The 20,187-nt window shown below is 47.6% G+C and overlaps 2 protein-coding genes across 2 annotated transcripts in view; both read right to left on the bottom strand.

Moving 5' to 3' along the window:
- The window catches only part of Cfap57 (cilia and flagella associated protein 57), a 78,661-nt gene that overhangs the window by 42,003 nt on the left and 16,471 nt on the right, over positions 1 to 20,187 (bottom strand). Inside the window, exons 3-9 of the mRNA XM_032899181.1 lie at positions 17,306 to 17,622; positions 15,471 to 15,754; positions 13,128 to 13,335; positions 10,881 to 11,033; positions 4,691 to 4,830; positions 3,828 to 3,993; positions 2,934 to 3,047 (exon numbers count right to left, since the gene is read on the bottom strand). Of these exons, the coding sequence (XP_032755072.1) occupies positions 2,934 to 3,047; positions 3,828 to 3,993; positions 4,691 to 4,830; positions 10,881 to 11,033; positions 13,128 to 13,335; positions 15,471 to 15,754; positions 17,306 to 17,622 (1,382 nt within the window). The remainder of the gene's footprint in view (positions 1 to 2,933; positions 3,048 to 3,827; positions 3,994 to 4,690; positions 4,831 to 10,880; positions 11,034 to 13,127; positions 13,336 to 15,470; positions 15,755 to 17,305; positions 17,623 to 20,187) is intronic.
- On the bottom strand, positions 8,201 to 8,683 carry LOC116897759 (60S ribosomal protein L21-like). The gene has a single exon (XM_032899190.1). The coding sequence runs from the start codon at positions 8,681 to 8,683 to the stop codon at positions 8,201 to 8,203; it is 483 nt and encodes a 160-aa protein (XP_032755081.1).

The following is a 20,187-nucleotide window of genomic DNA, read 5'->3' as shown; positions in this document are numbered from 1 at the left end:
CGGACTATACGCTAATACACCGTACCTCCTGGTAGAGGCCTATCTGTAAGCATGAAACATGGCTTCCCGGCCACACTTTTCTGAGATCTGTAAAATTCTGGGAAACAATGTACTCCTATTTCCTTTACTGACTCAGATTAGCTTTTTAATGTTGTAGTTGATCAATTATTACTCCTGTTTTGAAAATGTTTGTATTTGTGTGTGCATATCTGTACATGCCCATGTATGGGGTATGTGCTGTGTGTATGTGAAGGTCAGAGTTCAACCTCATGTGCTGATCCTCAGGAGCAAACCCACCTTGCTGTTAGACACAGAGTCTTTCCCTGATCAGGAGCTCACTGAGTAGACTAGGCTAGCCCCAAGGATCCACTTGTTTCTGCATTGCCTGTTCTAGGATTACGGACTGAGACATCATAGTAAGATTTGTTCTGGGCTCCAGCGCAGTAGGCTAATGTGGCAAATACGTTACTGACTGAGCCATCTCCTTAGTTTTTTGACAACTCTTCCTAAGAGCATCTGCAAGTGTCTAAGATTTATTTATCTCATGTGAATGTATGGTTTGGCAGAGGTTGCAAGAGTCTGCAGAGATCAGAAGAGGGTGTCAGATACCCTGGAACTAGACTTTGAGTTACAGATGCCTGTGTGCCACCACCCTGGTGCTAGGAGGTGAACTGGGGCCTTCTGTAAGAGCAGCAAATGTTCTTAACTATTGGGGTATCTCTCTAGCCCCCTTTGAGGACCTTTTTAGTTTTAAAATATTCGCAGGAGACTGCAAATGGTAGCTTAGAGTGAACTTGTAGAACGGCAGAGTGATCAACGGCTGGCCTCCCCAGTGACCTAAGATACCTGGTAAAAATGATCAAAGAACCACTTAGGGCCTGGGGGACAACTCAGTTGATAAAGTGCTCACTTTGTTAGCATGAGGACCTGGATTCGGCTCACAGAACTTACATTTAAAAAACAAACAAACAAACAAACAAACAAACAAACAAACAGGGCTGGAGAGATGGCTCAGTGGTGAAGAGCACTGACTGCTCTCCCAGAGGTCCTAAGTTCAAATCCCAGCAGCTACATGGTGGCTCACAACCATCTGTAATGGGATCTGATACCCTCTTCTTTTTAAAAAGAAAAGCAAATGAGTATAATTGTAAATAATACCAAGGTTCCATGACCGAGAGTAAAGAAAATGTAACATGTAACATGCAGTCACACTGTCTCTTAGCTGCTTAGGAAATTACCATGTTACATGTTACATTTTCTTTTTTAAAAAGGTAATAAAGTTATATAAAGTAGTATTATAAGCCAGGTGTGGTAACCCACACCTTTAATCCCAGTACTCCAGACACAGAGGAAGGCAGATCTCAGTGAGTTTGGGGCTAGCCTGGTTTACCCCATAGCAAGTTTCAGGCTAGCCAAGGATACATATCGAGATCCTGTCTCAAAACCAACCAACCACCCAGTCACCACGATGTACACTAGGGTATGTAATAAAAAGAAAATAGAGTTGGTAAGTTTGACCTATGCCATGAAAATAAAATATAGGCCCAGTGAAATGGCTTGGTGGGTAAGTGTGTGCTTGCTGTCAACTCTGGTAGCTTGAGTTTGATCCCAGGGATCCCCATGACAGGAGGAGAGAATTGGCTCTCTTCGGGTCTCTACACTCAGGCCACACACACATGCACACCTAGTAAAAGAGTTAAACAAAAATAAATAAACACATAGAATACGACAAAGACTAGGAGCGACCAGGCCTAGGTGTACCATTCCTCTGGAGCTCAGTCTGACAATACTTGAGGTTGAAGCGTTTCCTTACTTAGCCTGTTAATACAGTGGATTACCTTGTCAAACCAGCCTTGCACTCCTACGATCAACCTCACTGGGTTACAGTCTGTGACTGTATGTTGCTAGGTTTCAGGGTTCTGCTGGCTTGAAATTTCTCGGCCTGTGTTCATGAAGGATATAGGTCTACAGTTTCCTTTCTTCTTTTGGACCATTTTGTAGGATTTTTGGGGTACTGATTTAATATATGTTACACTTCTGAGGTAGGGAAGTGATTGCACGGAATTGGCCTTCCGTTCCCTTTCAATGCCCGGACACACCGGCTCCCGTCTTTCTGGATCTGCTGACCTCTCTCTTCCTTAAAAGCCATAAGCTCACAGCATTACCTTTAATTTCAGTCAAACCACAGGTTCATCCCATGATTCCCCCTCTCTCCATCCTTGTAGACCTGGCTCCTCTGATCTTTAACATTTGCTTTCCTGGTTTTCTGTAAGTAGCCGATCTCGTGACCCCAGGGCTCCTGTTGGGGACAGTGTCTATCCCCTCTCAAGTCAACATCTTCAGCCACCTTTGCTTTGTCCTTCATTTCTTGAAAGATACACTTCAGTTGTTCATGGTATTATAGGAAAACCCGGTGACCTCATAATACCCCTAAGTGCATGCACTGCTTTGATACTGGATCTGAACACTCTTTGGATTCTGTGCCTCCCCAGTCATGTTGTCTGCAGTGGTTTTATTAACTGCCATTTGTTCCACTTTTTCTTGTGTTAGCACTGGTCAGGACTCAGAGAAAGGCTACCAAGGAAAACACAGTGTAAAACACGAAGATGGACAAGTTTCTATGCACTGGGGGTCCTGTAGACTGTCAGATCATCTGTGTGTCGCCTGACACCTTTGCTCCGTCCCTCTGTCACACCCTGTGATCTATCTGTGGGGTTTGCATTGTCATATGTAATGGTTATGGCCGCCAGCTCTGTCTGTGTGTGTAACTCCTGACCACTTCCCCAGGACCAAGCCCCCCTAAATTAAGCCCACCTCTTTGGCAGACTGCAAGTTTTTCTTTCACTGAATCAGTTGCAATTCGTCGTTGGGTGGGCCCTGTGGCTAGCACAGTGTGTGTCTCAGTGCCCCTTGGCCACGGGCCACCGACTTACCTTCCCTGTGTGGCCTTTCAGGTTGTTGATATTCTCCAGGTTCGTGGTGGTGAAGATGTGAATCACATTACCGTTGACGGCAGCAAAGAGGTGACCTCCATTGCTAAAGGCACACTACAGGGAGGGAGAGGGCAAGCATGAAGTGGGCATCCGAGGGGAGGCCACTTTCCCAGGAGAGTTCAGGCAGGAGTCTGGGTGGGGTGGGAAAGGGCTGTTTCCAGACACCACCGATAAAGAAAAAGCGTAGCTCAATGCCATCTATCACAGAACCTCATGGTGTCTGCAGAAGCTCTGATTCAGGCTCGGGGGGTGATGCTTTACGTCACTGACTTGCTTCTTTAAGCCATCTGGGGGAAATCCGATGGGCCGCAACGGCATCTTACTGTTGACTCAGTTTCCCCAGTTCCTCACAATCTCCACTGTTACCTTCCTGGCTGGGACTCTCATCTTGGGGTTGCTTTTCTTCCTTAATCTTTATTAAGATTCTCAGGCCTATCACAGATGGAATCCCACAAAGCCCTAGGCCCAGTGAAATGGTTTTGGTGGGCGTGGCAGAGCGTGGACAGGAGCTGGGGGGGAAGGATCAGTGGTTAGAGCACTGGCTGCTCTTGCTGAGGACCAGGGATCAATTCCCAGCAACCACATGGCAGCTCGCAACCACCTGTAAGTCCAGCTCCAGGGGATCTGACACCTTCACACAGACATGAATGCAGGCAAAACACCAATGCACATAAAACAAAAATTAATACATTTTTAAGAAGAGAAGAATGAATGAATAAGTAAGAAAAATCATGGACAGAACCATGCACTTGGTGAGTCTGGTGACAGACACTCTGGCTGCTGTTTTAAGTCACCAGGGTCCCACGAGACAGACTTAGGTCCCACAGTCATTACCTCTTTGCATCCTCTGACGGAATATTCTTTGAAAGAACGGATGTCATCAATGAGCAGGTTCATAAGGCGCAGTTTGTCAGCAAACCCCACCACAATGTAGTGTCCGGAGGGGTGAAGGCTGACCGTGTAGGCCTCTTCTTGGTATTCCTTATATAGCTCCAGTGTGCTGGGAGAAAGGTGCACTGAGTTACTGAGGTACGAGTTGAGTCCCCTAGCCCCACCAATGCGCCCATTTTATTTGCTTTTGTGTATCCCAGTTGTTTTATTGTGTGCCGTTACTCTTTTCTGGATTCTGGCTAAAGATAACGGTGAGCACTGAGTCGAAACACTGGCTAGTAATGGACGCACAGCCCTGTCTAAAGCCCAAGCATCCCAAGGACTCTTTACAAATAGTATCTCCCAGCAGCCCCTTGTACACACAAGAGTAAAGAGGAATACAGGTCCACTCTGCGTTCGGAGATCCTCATGGAAGCCATACCAGAAGAATATCACTGGTGGGGAGCTAAGGGTGGCCGGGGCAGTGATGTGGAAAAGGAGGAGGAGCCAAAGGTCTTCTCTGAGAGCCTTGCAGGAGGAGGAACTGGGGAAAGGGAAGGTGGGGTGCTAGTGTGGGGTGCCCACCTCTATGTTTCTAGGGTCTAGCATAGTGTCTGGCGTATAGCAAGCATTTAATAAGCCAGAAAGTAATTTTCTAGCCCGTGCAAGACTGAGAGGCTGCTGACTAATCTGGTTTTTAGTAAAAGGCTTTTCCAGCTCAAAGCATCTAGGTCACTAGACTGTAAATCTCTCTAATTAAAACACTTTGCATAAACAGACGTAACTGACTGACTCTCTCGATAGCTGTGGAGCCTTTTCCTCCTTACTTCGATTCGTAATTCCAGATGCGAACGGAGCGATCCAGGGAGCAGGTGGCAATGAGGGGTTTTCGGATGCAGGTGGCCAGGCCCGTGATGGACGCTGAGTGAAGTGGGTACAGCAGGTATTCGAAATGGGCGGCCTCTCCCTGGGGAAGCCACACAGAATGAGATCCAGCAGGGTGAGCAAAAGTCTGACTGTGTCCTCCAGCGTGCGTTAGCACCTGGGGCCCTTTGTTAGCTCGTGTGCACAGAACTCACGCTAAGGCAAATTGTTCCGACGTTACACATGGCTTTCCTGAAGTGGTATTATTTTAAAACATTGGCGAGGCCATGGAAGCTATAGGAGACTCTATGACAGCCCGTTGTTTTTCTAAGCCAGTATAACCTCTAACTGTATTCTAAGTACTTATCCTTATGCACGTGAGGAAGTGCGGCTCTCACCGTTGTCAAAGGAGTTTCTTTTTGCAGACAGCAGAGGACATTGCAGAAATCCACAATGCTTAAAGTAGCCATGGTGTGCCCACCCTCAGCGGATACATCTACAAGACAACTCCCACACTGAAGACTCAGGGACCATCCCAGAAAAGGGGGTGGAAAGATTGTAAGAGCCGGAGGACCAGGATGTGTGACAGGAAGTGGGACACAGGGGATAGATCTGGGAGAAAAACTGGGAGGTGAATATGGTCAAGATTTGTTGTATGAAGTCTTTAAAAATTATATATATACACACACACACACACACACACACATATATATATAGATAGATAGATAGAATTTTTGGGCCTGGAGGGATGGCTCAGTGGTTACAATCACTGGCTGCTCTCCCAGAGGATCTGGGTTTGTGTCCCAGCACCCACATGGTGTCTTACATGGACTCTAATGCTCTCTTCTGGTCTCCTACAGTACCAGGCACAGGCACGAGTGCACACACACACACACACACACACACACACACACACACACACACATACACGCTATACAGATACACTTACAGGCAAAACTTACACAAAAACAAATAAATAATAAACAAAACTTTACAATTAATTATTTTAATGGCAACACAAGTCTATCATTCTAGGCTTTAACCAATCCTCCTCTGTGGGAACATTTATGTGGCTTTTAACTTTGTTATTTGAGAATAACACTACAGACTGAATATGTCTTTGTTTATCACTCACTGCTTCCTTAGGGTAAGTTTCTGGATGTGGAATTCTGGGTAAATGCTATGAATTATTTTTTAAGTGTCTTAATAAACAATGCCAGATTTCTGTCCATAGACACTGTACTAATTATGTGAGAACCATTAGCACATGAGCAGTGGGTAGGTGGTCTTTTGGGTGTTACAAATGTCTATCATCTGAGGCATTTTATTTAGTGACAGAGGAGAGTGACAGTTGGGAAACTGAAAGAGATGAACACACGCTAGGTTTGTTCTGAAGCCAAGACAAAGGCTCAAATGAGAATTCCTACATTTATGTCCACCCCACCCACCTCCTTTCAGCTTTCCTGTCGAAGACAGATGCTGCACATCTGTTACTCCTTTGCCCTCAATATGTTTGGCAACAGTGTTTCTGCTAGTTTACATTTGCTAGCTTTTAAACATACTCTTGCTTTCCCCCCAACCCCTTCACACCCCCCCCAAGGGAATCAATTCTTTCCTCCCTGTAGGCCTAGTAGTTGTGGAAAGGCAGGGTGCCAATCAAGCAAGCTCACTAGTCTCCCTCAGAATCCATGGCCAGGAACCTCTATGGCCTGCTGATGTCCTGGAATGCGCTTACTTTCTGAATTTCTGTACCTATCTCACACTCTATATTTTCTTTTCTTTAAACCTTACAGTCTGGATGTGAATTATCCCCCATAGGGTCATGTGTTTGAACACTTGGTCCCAACTTGTGACACTTTCTTGCAACTGTGTAGACCTTTGGGATGTGAAGCCTTCCTAGCGGAAGTGAGGGAGGGATGTTACAGCCGTGCCTTGCTTCTTGTATTTGCTCAGTTTCCTGATCCAAAAAGATGTGAGCAGGCAGCCTCCGCTCCTGCTGGCACATCCTAAGATGTCTCTGACATCAAGCCTTCTCCTCCATGTTAAACCGAACCATCCAACTGTGAGCCCAAATGACTCCTTCCTCCATGTCAAACCATACCATCCAACTGTGAACCCAGATGGCTCCTTCCTCTATGTTAAACCATACCATCCAACTGTGAACCCAAATGACTCCTTCCTCACCTAATTTGCTATCTGTCATGTATGTCATAGTGGCAAGCAACTAATATGCAGATGCCAGCCCAACTACACCAATAATAGCACTAAATGGGAGTGGCCAATGAGTAAGACCCAGGCTAGAAGTGGCAGAGCGTGTGTGAAGACCTGGGTCCGATCCCTACCCACTTCAAACCTAAACAGACATAAAAGTCTCGACCTCGAGCTTTGTAGAGAAAGTATATTTTTCTTTTTTCTTTTTTTTTTTTTCGGAGCTGGGGACCGAACCCAGGGCCTTTTGCTTGCTAGGCAAGCGCTCTACCACTGAGCTAAATCCCCAACCCGGAGAAAGTATATTTTAAAATGAAAGTGCGAATGTATTGAAAAGGACTTAAAAAGATGAATCATGCAAACAGCACCCATGAGACTGCTGGACTCCCCGTAGTAATATCAGCCAAATAGATTTCAAAACAGGATATTAGTAGGAACAGAGCTGCATTTTATGATGACAAAAGGGTCAATCCATCAGGGAGGTGGCATGTCATAAACATGTGCATGCCTAAAAACACAGCACCAAGACATGAAGTAAAAAACTTCACTGGGGATGGGAGTGGGGATGGGCTTGGGGGGTGAGGGGGGACAAGTGCTTCAACTCCAAGAGCTGAAGATTTCAACATCTTACTTCCCACAAGGGTTAAGGCAAACAGACAGAAGGTAACAAGAAGTTGAAGATGTGAACATTGACAGGCAGATAGACAGTCAGACATCAGTTGAACATCCAACCCAGCAATAGCAGATGGAGTAGAACTAAGACTCTAGAATCAAGCCCATGTGCCAACTGAGGTTGGCAAAGGTGTCAAGACTATCCAATAGTCCTTCGACAAATGGTGCCGGATTAATACACATCTACACGTGCGAGGCTACAGTTGGGTCCTGTTTTAGGGTTTCTACTGCTGTGAGGAGACACCACGACACAGGAACCCCTATAAAGGAAAGAAGTTAATTGGGGCTGGCTTCGTTCAGAAGTTTGCATTGACCTCATGGTGGGAAGCTTGGCAGTATGCAGGCAGACACCGTGCTCGAGAGGTAGCCGAGCGTTCTACATCTGGATTGGCAGGCAGCAGGAAGAGAGAGTGACACTGGGCCTGGCTTAGGCTTCTGGAAACCCACGACCACCCACAGCGACTCACTTCTTCCAGCAAGGCCACACTTCCAATATAGTGCTACTCTCTGTGAGCCTCTGGGGGCACTTTTATTTATTTACTTTTTTCAGGAAAACACTTTGCAGTCTGGGTCCTTTATTTCCTTTGTGTACATTAGGCCATGAGTTCGTATGGAACGGGCTCCAGCAGCTCAGGCCCCTTCCCGTTAGTCCTCACAAAGTGGGCTTCTCTGGGTGGCGCAGGCTGGTGCTTCAGCTGAACCCAGGTGCCCTTCTCTTTGGCTTCCTCTTTCTTCTGATCGTTCTCCTTCACCTGCTTCAGGAAGCTGTCTCTGCTCTTTGAGTGCTTGATGTGCTCAATCCGCACATTGATCCTCTTGGCCAGGATCTTGCCTTTAACTTGCTTGTTTACAATGATGCCCATGGCATGCTGGGTGACATTGTAGACTCTTCCGATTTTGCCATGGTAACACTTAGGGGGCATTCCTTTTTGAACAGTGCCCATTCCCTTGATGTCTACAATATCACCCTTCTTGTAGATTCGCATGTGTGTGGCCAAAGGAACAACTCCATGTTTCCTAAAAGGCCTAGAGAACATAGACTGAGTACCTCTCCTCTTTCCTTTTGGGTTTGTCATTTTGGCAAGTTACTGGAAGATGGCTGCCGCTGGGGGGCACTTTTTATTCAAGCCACCACAGGTCCCATACTCCATGTCACACACACACACAAATTCAAAATAGACCAAAGAATTAAATCTAAGAGCTAATACTACAAAACTCTTAAGCACAGGGTTAAATTTTCATTACCCAAAGCTATGGTGATGGATCCTTAAACATAGCTGTAAGGACAATATCTAGAAGAAAAGTAGACCAATTGGCCTTCATCAAAATAGGGGTTTTTATGAACTCCCAAGCAAGTGAGAAGATTCTAGAAGTGATGGTGCACCCCAAAAACCCCAGCAGCACTTGGGAGGCTGAGGCAGGAGTCCATTACAGACTCACATGCCTATAATGCATAACTCATAGAGTCTGGTGGTAAAAAGGCAGCACGGAATTAAAATACATATCTGATGTAGACAGATCTGATCAGAATTTCTTCCAAGAAGACAGACAGATGGGAAAAAAGCACCTGAAGAGATGCTGGTAATTATGGCCACCAGGGAAACGCAAACTCCAACCATGATGGTGAGATACCACTGTGCAACTCCTGGGATGGCTGTAATCAAAAAGTCAGATCATCCCAGGTGTCCGTAAGGATAAAGGGAAACCTGAACCCTCATGATGCCCCCGTTTGGAACTTAGGCAGTTTCTCAAATGCCCAACTTGGAGTTAGCAAGTGTGGTTGTTTGAATGAAAATGGCCCCCATAGGCCCATAGGGAGCAGCACTATTAGGAGGTGTGGCCTTAGAATGGGTGTGGCCTTGTTGGAGTTGGTGCATGATGAGGGGGTGGGCTTTGAGGTCTCAGAAGCTCAAACCAGTTCTCTTCCTGAGGCCTGTGGGTCAAGTTGTAGAACTCTCATCTCCTTCTCCAGTACTTTGTCTGCTCCACACTGCCATGGTTCCTGCCTTGATGATAGTGGACTAAGCCTCTGAACTGTAAGCCAGCCCTGGTGAAATTCTTTCCTTTATTAGAGTTGCGGTGGTCATGGTGTCTCTTCACAGCAATAAAACCCTACAAAGACGTCAGGTAACCAGCATTTCCACTATTAGGAGGAGAGATGAAAATCTATGTCCAAACAAAAACTGGTATGGAAGTGTTCACAGCGATAATATACATAACATCAAAAAGTAGAGATAGGGGTTGGGGATTTAGCTCAGTGGTAGAGCGCTTGCTAGGCCCTGGGTTCGGTCCCCAGCTCCGAAAAAACAAAAAAGTAGAGATAACTCGAGTGCCCCAAATTGATGTACAGATAAATAAAATGCGGTGTGTCAGAACAGTACACTGGAATATCATTTGGCCATGGGAGGTTATGAAGTATTGATACATGCCCGGGAGTAGATGAGCCTTTATGATAGCTTGTTACATCAAAGAAGCCAGTCATCGAAGTCCCACATACCGGATTATTTCTTTAGGGTTGGGGTGGGAGGGCAGGTGAGGGGTGACAGTTAAAGGGTATGGGCTATTTTCTCTATTTTTCTCTATGAGGTGATGGCTGTATTCCACAATTAACTGCAGCACTGGGTTTTCAACTCGGAATAACAAGGTCACTACTGTAAACCACCCTGGGGCTGGAGATGTAGCTTGGTCGGTAGAGTGCCTGCCTAGCGTGGACATGAAACCCTGGGTTTGATCCCCAGCCTGGTGTGAATGGGAAAGGCGATGCCTGTGCCATAGAGGAAGAGGCACGAAGGTCAGAAGTTCAAGGTCATGCTTAGCTATTAGGGCTACACGAGTCCCTGTCTCAGTAGCAGTGACTCCCCCACCCCAGTATGACTTAAAAGGATGTGTTAAAGCCCCCGACTGGGATTGCAGGAGGTCTATTGCTTTCGCTTTATATATTTGAGTCCATGCTGCTAGGCAGGTCTGAAACATCTCTTCCTGATGATGTGTGCAGTGAACAGCGTGAGTTTTGTTAAGTTGCCTGGAGTGTTTTATGGTGGTCTCCTTTGCAATTCCAAAGCAAGCCAGAATTTGATTGGCACTCCCACCCCTCTGCCCCACCCCCACGACTGCTTCCGCATGCTCGGTTTTCCGCTGCTTATGTGATTAGGGTGCACGCACTGGCACTGTACCAAGCTCTGCGGAGCTTCCGCCCACGTGGTGAGCGGCCCCTCGGATGGGCATCCCAGCGTGGACTGAAAGCGGGCGCTGATGCCCTCGGAGGAGGCTCACCTTGCTGATCTCTGTCAGGGACATGGTGATGCTGTACAACTGGTTCTTGCTGGTGCTGGCAACCAGGGTTTCTTCTGATGGGCTGAAGCATAGGCACAGGACATCCTGTTTGTCTGACTGACTTGGGTCATTGCTTTGTGGGTCCACAGGGATCTGCCCAAGGCACAAAAAAAACAGCCATCGGTCATTCGCAGTCAGGGTCCCACATCCTCAGCGTGTGCCTGGCCACAGGGGAACTCTTGGCTCACAAACTCCGCACCACATCTTGCTCGAGTCTAGAGACGGGGGGAGGGGGGCTGGTTTGCCTCTGCTTCTGTCGGTTTTAAACAGGGTAAAAGGATGCAGGAAGGAAAAAGGCTCTTGCTGCCAGCAGCTTGGAGAGGGGCTGCTGCTCCCAATGAGACATTCTAAAATTGGATTTCGTTTCCCCTTCTGTTAGCTTCTGTTAGTGACCAAGGATGCTGATGGGCCAGCTTGCATGAACCATTTCTGCAATCTTGCCATCTGCTTGGGCCTTGGGATCTTAGAGTAGTGGTCCTCAACCTGTGGGTCTTGACCCCCTCAAGGGGGTTGCATATCAGATATTTATTTATTTATTTATTTTTTTCCATTTTTAATAAATTGGGTATTTCTTATTTACATTTCAAATGTTATTCCCTTTCCTGGTTTCCTGTCCATCAGCCCCCTATCCCCTCCCCTCCCATTCTGTAAGGGTTGTTCCCTTCCCAATCCACTCCCTTTTACCCTCCTCCCAACAATCCCCTGCACTGGCGGTCCAACCTTGGCAGTGTTGGGGGACCAAGGGCTTCCCCTTCCACTGGTGCCCCAACAAGGCTATTCACTGCTATGTATGTAGTTGGAGCCCGGGGTCAGTCCATGTATAGTCTTTCGGTGGTGGTTTAGTCCCTGGAAACTCTGGTTGGTTGGTATTGCGCGTATCAGGTATTTACATTCCAATTCAAAACAGTAGCAGATTTATAGCTATGAAGTAGCAATGAAATAATTTTATGGCGTGGGGGTGGGGTGGGGTCACCACAACATGAGGAACTGTATTAAAGGGTCACAGCATTAGGAAGGTTGGGAGCCGCTTTTTAGAGTCTGGCTTTGCCCTGTGTCATCGGCTGACAAATGCTCAGAAAGATGAGGGCTCTGCTCATCCCCAAAGCCAGAGCCTCTGCCTAGTCACATCTCCTTGGTGGGTCCCTGGGGCCTGGGACACTGGGTTCTTGTGCATGGCTCCCTATGGTTGGAGTCACGTCTGTGTACACAGACCAACCCTTCTTCACACGGCTAACAAGCAAGCCTAGCAAGTCTTCCCCGAGCATCCTGGGATAAGGAGACAGATAGCTCCAGAATCTAGCAGTAGCCCCTGGGAGCCCCATCTCGTCACACTTATCACACTACACAAAGCAGAGCGGGAGCCGTGGGCTGAGGGGCCTGCTCACACCGTTCCACAGATACGCCCCAGTGTGTGCGCATGGGCCTGGAGTATAGCGGGCACACAGGGAACCGATGGCTGCAGTAAAGGATGTGTCCCTGTTCTCCTAACACAGTAAGTTCCTGTAGAGAAGAGGGTCACGGCTGACTCAACTGTCTCAGCCGACAAGCATGGGGTCTGTACCCATGGTAAGTGCACATCAGATGTGTGGTAAATGAGGAAGAAAATGAAGATGGACCCTTCAGCTTTCTTTATTCCCCTCCCCCTTGAAGGGCTGTGGTTTCTCAGTCCCAAGGCTACTGAGTGCTGTGATGCACTTGAGACATCCTGTGTTCCCCTTGGGCAGCCCCTCGCGATTAGCTTCCTGCTGACTCCCTCCATTGTATGATGGTTTTCTGTTGACTCTGTCCCCTTCCCCCTGTAACTGTATATAAGCTGCTGTATTTCCCAATAAACCTGCTGACATGAGCCATCGGTGTAAGACCTCTTGACTCCAACCTGCTGGTTCGGGTCATTTCTGTATCATGTAGTCCATAAATGTGTGCACTGGGAAGTCTGATTAATATCATGGTTATAATAATGGAAGGGTTATGGGGCACCAGGTTCGGGGAGGGAGGGAGTGTACTTGGCCACATTTCCCCACAGGACTCAAATCCAGATTGGGATACTTTGAAATTCCAACCTAGTTTACAGGCTCCTAAATCTCTGAGGGCCAGGTTCTCTGTTTCTTGTTTCTGCCCAGTCCTTCCCGGTGACGTGCTCTGTCACGGCTATGCAGAACAACCCTCCTCAGGACTCCATTTGCTTACCCGGATTTCCCTGCTTTCCCGGTAAAAGTCCTTGTCTTCCACCCTCTCGAACAGCAGCACTCTTCCTGGCCCCGCGGAGCAGGCGAATCCCTTTGAATAGGCTGCAATGGCGAACACCTGCGGCAGGACCACTTGTTGTGTGTACGTGGTTGTGGACATTTGTTCAATGGAGGAGGCTGGGGAGCTGGGTGGTGGAAACTCAACCAGGCTGGAAAAGGAAAGAAACTATCATGTTTTAGGAGACAGTGCTAAAGAGAAGAAATAAATTCTGGAGGAAAAAAAAAAAGGAGAGAGAGAGAGAGAGAGAGAGAGAGAGAGAGAGACAGACAGAGACAGACAGACAGAGACAAGAGACAGACAGTGGCACACAAAGTTAATTCCAGGACATGGGAAATAGAGGCAGGTGGTTCCCTGTGAGTCCAAGGCCAGCCTGGTCTACTTAGTGAGTTCCAGCACAGTGGGCCAGCCACATAATGAGGCCCTGCCTTCTCAGGGGTGAGGTGGGAGATGTCTTTGCCTGAGAGTGATGCCACCCACTGATCGCCTTTCCTGTAGCCAATTGCTGCTTGGAACTTGACTTGGAGCACGGTGGGGATGCTCAGTAAACCGAGGGTGGCAATTCCTATTTTGTTTAGAAGTAAGTTGTTGAGAAGATGGAGTTTACTAGAATCACACAACCCAGAGCTGGTATTTGAACCCAGGTTTCTCTTTTCATTCATTTACTTGACACACGAATATTTATACCTGGTCATAAATTTTGATTTAGAGTTATAATGACTCCTTGAAATGACAGTAAATGAGGCCAACACTGTCCTTGCCTTGGGAAGCTTCCAGTCTTGAGCTCATGTCCTAGAGACTGTTAAGGCACAACTAGGCATGCCACAGGCATCACAGGCTTTCCGAGGACAGGGTCTTAGGTGAGCAGAGACTGAGTGCTCTTGGCCACACCCTCCAGGGCTAACAGGAATCTGCATGTGTCTGGGTGATGGGCAGGGAATGGACAGAGGGAACTGCGCCTGGCTGAACCCACAAGCAAGAAAATGCATTGGTCATGAAAGGTACCCAGGGTTGAGAGCTGATGTTTCTTTTTAGGAGAGGAGAGAAGCAGGGCTGCTTCTCCTGAGCTAAGGAGCCTTTGTGCTGGGAGTCCTGGACACGCCGAAATACTGTGCATATAAAAGATGTAAACATGTGTCTCCATCAAATGTTATTATAAAATTCCAAGGCATGGTGGCATATACAGGATAATCTCAACTATCTAATGTAAGCAGTGACTAATTATGGGGAAACAGTTCTGTCTAGAATCCCTTAGGAAGCCCTCACATAAGCAAAATAAGGAGGTTGGCATGGGGAGGGGATTGTGGGTAAGCACAGGAGTTGTGGAGGAGAAGGAATCCACAGGGTGGCAAGTGGCAGGGAGCTTGGGCTCTGAGCTCAGAGAGAGCAGAAATGGAATTCTAGATCCATCCCAGAGCAGTGCTGAGATCTTGGGCAAGTGACTTAACTCCTTTGAGCCTTGGTCCTCTGGTATGTAAAGGTGGTGTGATACCGACATGCTCCGGTGAAGGATAGGCCTCAAATGGGTATGTCGGCAGTATCTGACATGTCCCACAGCACATTCTGCTGTGTGAGATGTGAGCTCCCTGTTACACTGTGGATGAAGCTGAGCACTCCTCCCTGAATCTCCTCCAACCCCTGGCCCCTCTGCCCCACCACAGCCCCACAACCGAGGCCATTTTCTTTCCCCTCTTTGCTCATTGTTGCCTCCTATTGAACTGCACCTACCTGAGGGTCTGTGTTCCTAGGACATCATGGCAAGGGCCTTGCACACTCTAGGGCATCATTTATTTCTCAGAATTGGTAAATTACACAGCCAGCCATAGAAAACATGCTTTTGAGAAAGAAAGTCTACCATTTCGAAGACCTGTCATACTGAACTGTGCGTAAAAATGAGGTTAGGCATAAAAATAAAAAGACTTGTACGTGGCTGTGGCGGTAACTGCCAGGGTTTGCGCTTGAATGCAGACGGTAAAAGAGAAGGAAGAAATGCACACAGTTGGTTTTCATGGTGCAGTGGTGGTGAGTGGCTTAAAAGAAAGATTTGTTTTTACAGTTTGCATGTATTTAAATGCACTACGTGGGTGTGTGGGGCCCTCCGAGGCCAGAAGAGGGCGCCACGTCTCCTGATGGGAACCAAACCTGTATCCTCTGCAAGAGCAGTAAGTGCTCTTACCTGCTGCACAACCTCTCCAGCTTTGGTGAGAGGCATCAGGAGAGGCTCATTTTACAGAACTTTGGCAGTACAATGCAGGTGTACAGTAGCCCAGCAGAGGGCGCTGTTACCTCTCTGACTCGTGGATGATGTCCAGGCTCCGGGAGCTAGTAGGCTCCTTGACCATTATGCTCGTCTCCCAGCGCTGATCTCCAGATTCAAAGAGAAAGAGTTTGCCGGTGTCGGTGCCAACGATGATCCTGTCCTCGGACACCCAGCTGTGGGCTAGGCAGTTTGGGGATTCTCCCCTCTGGAAATTGGTTTGCTTTAGGGTTCCTTCAGCAAAACGGAGAATCTTAAATATCCCATTTCCAGTGATACACACTTGAGTATTATCCTGGGGATTGATGCTAACCTGAAAAATGTAAGGAGATAGAAACAAAAACCAAAAACCAAACAAACAAAAAAGAGAATATGATGAATTTCGATGCAAGTATTCTCTGTTTGACTATTTGATATTAATTTTACACAGCTTGTGCATATTACAAAACTATGGGATTTTATAGTATATTTGATAAAGGTACTCATCTATGCCTACAGGATGAACTATCAGTCAACAACAACAAAAAAATTTTTTTTGTAGCCTAGGCTGGCTTTAAATGGTTATTCCTCCTGCCCCAACTTTCTGTCTGCTGTAATTACAGGTGTGCACTAACATGTCTCCTCATAGGAGCAGAGCTATACTCTGGACCAGCATGATGGGATGAAGTCTGGCTGGAAAAAGAGACGTGGGGTTCAGTCCGTGTAGGAGCCCTGCCGGTGGGGAAGAAACCACACATGAGGAGGGATTACGTGGTCTCCCACCAGAGCCCTTCTCCTGTCACCCACTAATGGCAATTACCCTGCTGTGTGCACTAGACAGACAGCAGCTTGAGGGCATGTTGCTGCCAGGTTTCTGGGTCCCCAGGGCTGGGTTCATAGTGGGCACCTAGGAAATGCTCACTGGATCTAGTTCAGAGGTGTTCTCTGCTCTGAGAGGGGATATCACTGGGGAACTGTGGCCTGGATGAACCAGCCTTCCGGTTCCCCCTGCCTTTGTGATTTGTCGGTCAGCACTCATGTCTGTATTGAGAACGGATGTGAGTGCTGGTGATATCTGGGCTCACACATCAACCTTTGGGTGAGGAGTGGTAATGACGAATGCTTGAGGCTCTGATGAGCTGCCATCTCTGAACATGGACTGGACTGATGTCCTGCAGGTTTGAACATGAGTCTAAGGTGCTGGACAGGGCTTGGGGCTTCCTGCCTAAGCAGCCAGTTTCCTAAAGGGTCTTCGTTTTGTTCTTCAGTCACAGTAGAAAATCTGCTTTTCACATAACTGTAACTCCAGTGGCATTTTCCTACACAACTACCGTTTTGGCTGGGCATGCTGGCATCCGCCTCGAATCCTAGCACTTGGGACGCTGAGGCAGGCAAGATTGTGAGTTCATGGATATCCTGAGCTATGTGGTCATAACCTGTTACAAACCAAAAGTAACACCCCTCCTGATCAAAATAAAAATCCAAACCTACCACTTTATAGCCATTCCTGAAATCCTTTTACTGCCCAGGATTCTACTGCAAAGGGGCCAGAACCAAGGACAGTAAGTTTTAGTCAGCACCACTGGGTCTAAGCTGGGCCTGGTAAGGAGCTCTGGGCCAGAGGAAAATAGTCAGATGACAAAGTTGGGCACCAGTTGGTTCTGTCTCTTCACCACTTCTGCAGTCCTGGATGGGTTACTTAGCCTCTTGGGGGCTCAGGATTCCCATCTCTAAGATGGGATAAGTAACCACATATTCCTGGTATGATTATTGTGAAGCTCAAGTTTAAAAAAAAATGCATGGGAGAAGTGAGCACTGGTAAGTGCTGAGTAGAAGTCAGAACCTGCTGCTTTACAGTGGGCAAGGCACTCATGCTAGGAGGTACCTGGTAGATGGGATTGTTCTGAATGTCAGCTTTAATAACGGCCATGACTTTCTGCTTTTCCCACAGCCAGTAGACGAGGTTTGACTCTGGAGGCGACGTCTGTGTCAGCAGGTATTTAGAGTCTGGAGAAAAAGCCATGCTGGTGAACTTTTGAACTTGGAATTCAAAAGTATTCAGGACTTTGCGCTTCCGGCAAGGGATGGACGATAGTTCATAAATGGTGATGATGGGTTTGTCTTGCACCGTCTCGGAGATGGCGAGGTATCGCCGATTGGGGCTGATGGACAAGGCCAGCATGCCCTGACTCTTGTCTGAGCCTGCATGAGGAGGTAAAAATGGGAACTAAGGACAGATGATGCTTCCTTCCATCAAGGTCCCACTGGGCTTAGCAAGGGGGCACCACGGACAGAGGAGAAAGGTGGACAAATACACAGAGATCTGTCCTTGGCCACCCCTTAGTATGACTGTGTGCAGGTGGTTGTAAAACTGGGCATGGGCGCTCACTAGGCTGAGCTGGGATGCTGAGGAAACTTCTCTGAATCAGGACCACAGAGGATGGAGGAAGCTGCACCTGGCAAGAAGAGCTTTTGAGGCACATGGATGTAGCAGAGGAAGTGGTATGGTAAGAGAATTCCAAGGAGACAGATTGCAGGAGCATTGCGTGGGAGTCAGACATGACCATGGATAGACACACAAGGGTAGAATAGGGTTGAATCGTATGGGCTTTAGTGTCCTAAGAATCCGGCGCTCTGTACTCTACTGTTGAGGCTGGATGCTAATCACTGAGCTCCCCAGTCTGCCAGTTCGACAGATGCAGAAGTCTTTGTGATGATGCTTTGTGCTTCCTTGATAACTGGAGACACAGGCATGCTGTCCTCCCTTTTCTTAGAGCTTAGAGATGACAGCTGGGAAATGCAGCCAAAAATGATAAAAACAGGGATGGTGACTTTGCCACAGGACCCGAGTCAGTCCCCAGCACCCACATCGTGTGGCTCACCAGCACCTATTAACTCCAGGCCTGGGGGATTCAAAGCCTTTGGCCTCCAGAGACATCCACAAACACGTGCACAGGAGGTAAGAACACACACACATGCATAATTATAAACAAACAATAAAAACAGAGTTGGCAAGATGGTTCACTGGGCAAGTGTGCCTGCTGTAGAGGCTGGCGGTCTAAATTTAATCCCCAAGACTCACATGATAGAAGGAACAAATTCCCAGGAGCTATCCTCTGACCTTCACATGCATGCCATGTCACGCAGGGGCAGAAGCGCGAGTGCGCGCGTGCGCACGCGCGCGCGCGCACACACACACACACACACACACACACACACACACACTGAATACATAAATGTAATAGGAACGAATATATACATATTGAAAACACACACATTTCCATATTTGATGGCTACACTAACATAAAGGGGAATATAATCCAGGCTGAATTCATGACCATATAGTCATTACTGACATATTATTCATTTTCTTCTGATATTAATACGAAGTAAAACCTTTTCACAGTGCCTTGGGCACTGAGCACAGGACAAGTCATCCGTGGACGTGGGTCCCACACAGGGAGGTCGAGCGAGACAGGGGAAGACACACTAGAAGGTCGTATGGGAGTCTGTCTGCGATGGGCTCCGTGCTGTTGCTTTCTAGCAAGCTAAGGAGAGGCAGATATGTTGTCCTGCAGCACCCTGGCCAGGCCACTGGACTCCTGCAGGAAGGCTGGCGGGACAGCTGTGCCAGAGAAGATCAAGGCTCTGGGTTGGCGAGAGTCTTGCACAAGGGTTTAGACATAGCTGGGAGCCAACACAAGCCCCTGGGAACCTTCAAGAAGGGTCTGGAAAATCTCCCTGGCAGATGTGTGGATCTCTCTGGAGGTGGGGATCTAGCTGGTCAGCAGGTGATATGTGAAGGCAGCAGGGATAGTGGACATGCAAATGAGGGGTGACTAGGGAAATGCTAAGAGGTAGAACCAGCAGAATTCAGTGGTTGGCTGGGGGAGGGCATGAATGTCACTGAAGCTTCTGGGTCCTGTGCCCGGGAGAGGTGGGATACCAGGGGTGGAGCATAGGCTGCAAAAGTTACCACTGTTGGCTTTTGCTAAAATGGTCCCCCTGAGCCACTGGGCTTTGTGTGTATTTGTTTCTAGTTTTTAACGATTTGAGTCTTTGGGATAAAGGAAATTAGTGAGACTCTAGAGTCTGAAGGGATGGCTCTAAGGTTGTGAGTGTTCTGTTCTTCCAGAGGATCCGGGTGTGATTCCCAGGACCTGGGTTGGGAGGCTCAAACTGCCTGTAACTTCAGCTGCAAGGGATCCGATGTATTCTCTGGCCTCTGCAGGCACCTGTGCTCTCACACAGACAGAGACAGAGACAGAGACAGACAGACAGACAGACAGACACACACACACACACACATTTTTTAAAAAGAAAAGAAACAAGACTCTACATGGCTTCCCAAGCCCACACTGACGCCTAATGCTACTTCTACCATATATTAAAGTTACATATTTATATACGGATTCACTAGGCTTCTGGGCTATTTATTTCCGAGTGTCATTGCTATTGTAATAATGTCTTTAACACAGGTCTGAGTGTCCAGCAAGGAAAATCACGAGGGAAGAGGAACTAATAAAACTAGAATTTGAATGAACACCGTGAACTCCATAGTGTGAAAATCTGGAGTAAAGGGTACAGAGGCTGAATAAGATTCTGAAGCCAAGGGCAGAGGTTGGGGCTGAAGCAAGGATGGGAGGGACAGGGAGAAGTTAAAGCTGGGATTATGTGGGTCATGGTAGTGCCTGGAGGTGGCAAGCCCTCACTCCTGTCCTCTCTGCCAGGCTGTGCCATGGGAAACGTTTGTCCTTCTCATTGATA

The sequence above is a fragment of the Rattus rattus genome, chromosome 1 (genome assembly GCF_011064425.1).
Source record: "Rattus rattus isolate New Zealand chromosome 1, Rrattus_CSIRO_v1, whole genome shotgun sequence".
NCBI lineage: Eukaryota > Metazoa > Chordata > Mammalia > Rodentia > Muridae > Rattus > Rattus rattus.
Note: the sequence above shows the minus strand (reverse complement) of the source record. Positions and strands in the feature narration are given on the sequence as shown.